General features: G+C 38.7%; 1 protein-coding gene across 1 annotated transcript; it reads right to left on the minus strand.

Annotated features, from left to right (window-relative positions):
* Positions 1–5,499: 5,499 nt before the first annotated feature.
* On the minus strand, positions 5,500–6,468 carry LOC102912843 (olfactory receptor 2T1). Its single transcript, XM_006975093.2, has one exon. The coding sequence runs from the start codon at positions 6,451–6,453 to the stop codon at positions 5,500–5,502; it is 954 nt and encodes a 317-aa protein (XP_006975155.1). The 5' UTR covers positions 6,454–6,468.
* Between the last annotated feature and the right edge of the window lie 588 nt (positions 6,469–7,056).

Raw genomic sequence — 7,056 nt, forward strand, 5'->3', positions numbered from 1 at the left:
ATACAATATACCCAAACTTATGAGACAACAACGAAAGTTGTGCTAAGAAGCAAGTTCATAGAAGTAAGTGCCTACTTTAAAAAACTGGAGGGATCTCTTATTAGCAATTTAACAGTACACCTGAAAGTGTTGTACTCAGTGTGAGTAGACAGTAAGAAATAATCAAAGTCAGGGCTGAGATTAATAAAATAGAGACAAAGAAATTAACACAAAGAATCGATAAAACAAAGAATTCTTTGAGAAAATCAATAGAATCAGCAAACCCTTATCCAAATTAACTAAAAGGCTGTGAGAAAATATCCAAGTTAACAAACTCAGAAATGAAAAGGTGAGCATAACAACAGATACCTAGGAAATCCAGAGAAACACAAGGACATAGTTTAAAAACATGTACTCTACCTATCTGGAAAATTGAAAAGAAATGGATAATTTTCTCAATAGATTCTGCTTGCCAAAGTTAAATCAAGCCCAGATAAGCAATTTAAAGGGACCTATAATCCCCAGTGAAATAGAAGCAGTCATTAAAAGTCTCCCAAGCAAAAAAGGCCCAGCCATGGTCAGATGGTTTCAGTGAAGAATTCTAGCAGACTTTCAAAGAAAAGCTAATACCAGTACTACTCAAATTATTGTAGAAAATAGAAACAGAGGGACATTGCCTAATTCATTTTGAGGCCACAGTCACCCTGATACATAAATCACATAAAGACTCAATAAAGAAAGAGAATGACAGACCAATTGACCTTATGAACATAGATGTAAAAATATTCAACAAAATACTCTCAAAATGAATCCAGGAACACATCAAAAACATCATCCACAATGATAAAGTAAGCTTTATCCCAGAGATGGAGAGATGGTTCAATATATGAAAATCTGTCAATGTAATCCACCCTATAAACAAACTGAAAGAAAAAAACACATGATCATCTCATTAGATGCAGAAAAGACCTTTGACAAAATCCAACAGCCCTTCATGATAAAGTCCTGGAGAGATCAGGAATATAAAGAACATACATCAACATATAAAGGCAGTTTACAGCAAGCCCATACCCAACATCAACCTAAATAGAAAGAACTCAAAGCAATTCCACTAAAACCAAGGATGAGACAAGGTTGGCTTCTCTCTCTAAACCTATTCAGTAAAGTATTTGAAGTCTTATATAAAGCAAAAAGACAACAAAATAAGGTCAAGGGATACAAACTGGAAAGGAAGATGTCAAAGTATCTTTATTTGCAGATGATATGGTAAAGGACATAAGTGACTCTAAAAATTCCACCAGGGAACTCCAACAGCTGATAAACACTTTCAGCAAAGTAGCTGGATACAAAATTAACTCACAAAAATCAGTGGCCCCCCTACATACAAATGACAAACTGGCTGAGAAAGAATTCAGGGAAACAACACCTTTCACAATAGCCTCAAATAATATAAAGTTTCTTGGGGTAACTATAGCCAAGCAAGTGAAAAGACTTGTATTATAAAATCTTTAAATCTCTGAAGAAAGAATTTGAAAAGCTATCAGAAGATGGAAAGATCTCCCATTTTTATTGACTGGTGGGATTATCATAGTAAAAATGTTTGCCCTAACAAAAACAATCTACAGATTCAATGCATCAAAATTCCAACACAGTTCTTCACAGATATCTGAAAGGACAATAGTCAACTTCATGCACAAATACAAAAATCCAGGATAGCTAAAACAATCCTGAACAATAAAAGAACTTCTAGAGGTATCAACATTTCCAATTTCAAGTTATAGTACAAAGCTATAGTAATAATAGCAGCATAGTATGTAAACAGACACATTGGTCAATGGAATCAAATTGAAGACATAATTTGACACAGCTATGGTCACATGATTTTAGATAAAGAAGTCAGAAATTTATACTGAAAAAAAAAAAGACAGCATCTTCAACAAATGATGATGGTCAAACTAGTTGCCTGCAAGTAGAAGAATGCAAGAGAGTCATACTTTTCACCCTGCACCAAACTCAAGTCCAAGTGGATCAAAGACTCAGTGTAAGACCAGACACACTGAATCTGCTAGAAGAGAAAGGTGGGAAATAGCCTTTGAGCTACAGGAAAAGACTTTTTGAACAGAACACAGACAGTGCAGGCACTAAGATCAAAAATTAATAAATGGCACCTCATGAAACTGAAAAGCGTCTGTAAGGCAAAGGACACTGTCATTTGGACAAGCAGGACACTACAGAAAGATTTTCACTAACTTCATATCCAAAAACATATAAAGTACTCGAGAAACTAGATATCCCAAACCCAAATAATCCAATTTAAAATGGGGTACAGATCTAGTCATAGAATTCTAGAGGAAACTCAGCTGGCTGAGAAACACTTAAAAAAAGGTTTAACTTTAACCATCCAACAAATGCAAATCGAAACTACTTTGAGATTCCATCTTCACACCTGTCAGAATGGCTAAAATCAAAAACACAATTGATTGCTCATGCTGGTGAAGCTGTGGAGCAAGGTGAACACTCCTCCACTACTGGTGAAGGGCAAACTTGTATAGCCACTATGGAAATCAGTATGGTCGTCCCTCAGAAACACTGGAATCAACCTACCTACCTCAAGATCCAAGTAGACTACTCTTGGATATATCCAAAGGATGCTTCATCCTTCCACAAGGACACTTGCTCAACCTTGTTCATTGCTGCTCTATTCATAGTAGCCAGAAATTGGAAACAATCAGGTAACAGTTATCATTGGGGGAAGTCAAAGCAAGAATTCAAGCAAGGCAGGTACCTGGAGGTCGACACTGAACCAGAAGCCGTGGAAGATTAATCCATGTTATTAATGTTTTTAGGATTAATCTTTGATATTAAGACTACTTACTGTGCTTCTTACTAGCTTGTTTCTCGTGGCTTGCTTAGCTTGCTTTCTTATAATACCCACTACTACCAGTCCAGGGTGGCACCACCCACAGCGAGATGGTTAATCACACATCAATCATAAGTGAAGAAACCATAAGCCAATGTGGTAGGGACGTTTTCTCAACTGGTGTTTCCTCTTCCTCAATCACACTAGATTGTGTCAAGTTTCCTAAAAACAAGGCAGCACAAGGTATGTACATTTCTAGAAAAATTGCCAGTGTGACATTGACTGTGACTAGAATTGTTTTGCTGCAGTAAAACCAGCTTTCTGCAGTTCAGGAACTGAAGGGGAGGCATGGAGTCAGCGAACTAACCACTCACACAATTACTTTTTTATCTGAATGGGTAAAATTGCTCTGGGGCTGGCGAGCAGGGTAAAAGTTAATTCTCTAGGGCTGGTGAAAAAGGGAAACACACACACACACACACACACACACACACACACTTAACATGTTAGGGTCTCTCTATCCTCTTTACTTCTCCCTTTACCCACTTCCTGGTGTTTCCCTTTACATCTCTCCTGATGTTTACCTCCTGTATTCTTTAATTCTTTTTCCCTTACAGCTTATATACAGCAGCAAAATCTTTCAAGCAATATAAGAATTACAATGTGGTTACATTCTGTTTTTTAAGTGAATGATTACAATGCACACAAGTAAAAAACAGCATGTTTCCCATTTCCCTTACATGATAAACATTAAATATTAAAGGTAAAAACAAATTATTTCCAAGGACCCACATATGTTCATATCTAAGCAACTTGTTATGGATTAGCAAAATGTAAGCAAGCAAGGTGTTTTTCTCAGCCAGTTCTTTTACTGGAAGGCTGCATTTTGCAGTTACAATCATTTCACTATTTATCTCAAAAGGTAATCTTTTAAAAAAAATCTTAAAAGAATCACAAATTTAAACTTTTATATATGAAAAATATCTCTACTTTAAAATCCTCAGGGTGTATACTCACTCATCAAGAGGTTTTTTTTTTTTTTTTTTTTTTTTATTAAATCATATCAGGAAGCCGAGGGCAGAAATGGATACAAGGAATTAATCATTACCCTTCATGACCAACCAAGAGGTACATCTTCTGTGGGATGAGGACCAGAGAAACTTCTGGCTACATGCATCATCTAGCAATAGCCAGGCTGTTATTGTTCCTGTTCCCTGACCTCCACGTCCCTCACTCAATTATTAAGTGTGCCTTTCTAAACTTTAAACCCCCCCCCAAGATTTTCTACATCAGAGCCATTAACAAAAACATCTTAACCTAACTTTACTAACAATCTACATGTCTAAATTCTTTCTAGGGGTGATGGTTGAATCATTAATCTGCTCTAGCATCAATGCTTGGAAAAAGTCGATCACTGTTATGATGTACCAGTAACACTGCCCAGTGAGAGGTTCAAAACTCCCTTAAGGTTTTCATAGAACTTTCTATGTACATATGATTAGGAGGGACATGGTGACCTCGCAGGCAATAAGCAGAGCTATGTCAGTAATAACAGCATGCTGTTATGTAGTCCTCAGGGCTCCTGCTGTTTGCTGTTCCTCTCAAAACAATGACATCTGCGCACAATGAGTCAGAAGCTGAGTGGTAGCCTTTGTTCTGAGTAACTTACTCATATATGAGGTGGACACTTAAAATGTTTTGCCACATTTTTCTGTGTTCAGTTACAGACTGTGTTGAGGGTGCAGCGATAAACAGTGAGCTAAACTCCACTACATCATTGTATTAGTCTTTACTTTGTTATCATTTACTACATCGGAAAACAGTTTCACTATATTCAGCGCACATCTCTATGTGTCTCTTCATGAATTTTAATGCTGTCTTTGCTGGCAACTATCCTTGACTTCACCTATCAGCTGTTCTTCCTCCAAAAATAGTTTCTGTAGATGTCTTGCAAACAAGCAAAAGTTAGATACTGATTTTTTTCTAAAATAATAACTACTTAGTGATTTTAGTGAAAACAGTGTCTTGTTGGGAAAACGGTGTCCAGTGGATCTTACTGCCACTTGAAGAGTGGGAATACAGTGGTGGTTACAGCAGCTTCTGTCAGCTCAGGAAGGGCAGCATTTCTCTCCCCTTTGATGGTGAGCTTGACTTACACAGCATCCTAAGAAGAACTTAATCCCATCTTATTCCTTCTCTCCTTGATGTCACTCACGCCATTTACTATTTGTAGCCTATTCAACTCTGAAAGGTAGTTCTGAGGGAAAATTCTCCAGTTTGTATTCTGAGAAGCCACTGTATACTTATTTGAAGTCATATGAACACAGCAAGATGTAAGAAAGGAAAGAGGAATGGAGCAGTGTAGTACATGCTGTAATTCCAGCACTCAGAAGCATGAAGCCACAGGACTGCCATGAGTTCAAGACAGCCTGGGCTTTACACAGCAAATAAAAAATTCAGCCAGTATTATACGACAAAGTTTTGTCTCAAAACTCAGGAAAAAAAGGTGTGTTGGGGGTGGGAAAGAGAGGAAACAAGGAAAGAAGTCACATTTTGTGCTGACTTTTCTCTGCTCGCTCAGTCCTTTCTCGTACTGAAATCCTTCAGCTCAGGCCCAGCCGCACTAACAATTTCCCATTCATGTGAGAAGCAAGCAGCAGTCAGAAGTTTCCCGACACTCTGTGAGAACTCCTGAGTTTCCCCAATGCCCTTCTCAGAGCTCCAGTCACATCCTTGTTCCTCAGGCTGTAGATGAGGGGGTTCAGCATGGGTGTGAGGATGGTATAGAACACAGAAAAAATCTTGTCTTGGGATGGTGAATGGTAAGAATGTGGCACCATGTAGGTGTAAATGGCAGCCCCATAGAACAAGGTCACCACAGTCATGTGAGATGAACAGGTAGCAAATGCTTTCTTCCTCCCTTCCACAGAGCTCATATGGTAGACAGTGGTCAGAATCCGGGCATAGGAACAGATAACTACAGAGAACGGAATCAGCAGCATCAGAACACAACACACATACATCACTGTCTCGTAGAGGGCTGTGTCTGCACACGCCAACTTCAGCACAGCAGGTGCCTCACAGAAAAAGTGATTAATCTCTCGAGAACTACAGAAAGGAAAACTCATGGTGATTGGGGTGAGGAGGAAGCCATCCAAAGATCCGCCAAACCAGGAGCCTGCTATGATAATCCAGCAGATTCGGCGGCTCATGAGGACAGGGTATCTTAGTGGATTGCAGATGGCCACATAGCGATCATAAGCCATGAGGCCCAGAAGAAAGAACTCGGCTCCCACAAGGGTGAGGTAGAGAAAGTGTTGAGCTGTGCATCCCACAAAGGAAATGGTCCTTTGCCCTAGCAGATAGTCGATCAACATCTTGGGCACAATGGTTGAGATGTACATCATGTCAATGAACGACAAGTGACTGAGGAGGAAGTACATAGGGGTGTGGAGGTGAGTGTCCGTCCGGATCAGAAAGATCATAATCCCATTGGCCACCAGAGCAGTGAGGAAGATGACAGAGATGGTGGCAAACACCAGACCCGAGGTTTCCTCTGTGTTAAACAGCCCCATGAAAGTGAAGTCTGTAGATGATGTGTTGTACCCTTCCATTGATCCTATGATGCTGCTGATAAGATATAAAACTTTCCCAATAAGATGGTGATACTTCCAGAGAATTTAAATTACAACCTACGGATTCAGTAAAAGAAACCATTCAAAACTGGTTCCTTGATATTTTTAAATTGATATACAACAACTGACTCATATAAGAATATTAGTATCTACAAGTTTTAAGCACAATTTATCATTATTAATCAATAATTCCTTAAGTACATTGAGGAAGATGTCAGTAGATGTTACTATACCATAGTCATACTCATATTTTACATCACCTAAACTTATGTATTATACCATAGTCTAATGTGTGTAAAGTTGGGTACCACTCATCTTACCTTAGGTGAAACTTGCTTGGTATTTTTTTAAAGGTATCTTAGCAAGGGCCAGCATAGCCACCATCATCAAAACATTCCTGACCCTGGCTGTGCATTGTTTCTCTACCATTTAGCCCTGAGTGCATGTAATCTAACATTAGCACCATGTTATATTATGAGAGCACATTTGCTTCTGTTCACACATGTAACAATGAAGTGTGTAAGGCAAAATGCACTGGGAAGGCAGAGTGCTCTTGAAAACTCAGATATCAAAGGGTCTGAA

This window comes from Peromyscus maniculatus, chromosome 9 (genome assembly GCF_049852395.1).
Source record: "Peromyscus maniculatus bairdii isolate BWxNUB_F1_BW_parent chromosome 9, HU_Pman_BW_mat_3.1, whole genome shotgun sequence".
NCBI lineage: Eukaryota > Metazoa > Chordata > Mammalia > Rodentia > Cricetidae > Peromyscus > Peromyscus maniculatus.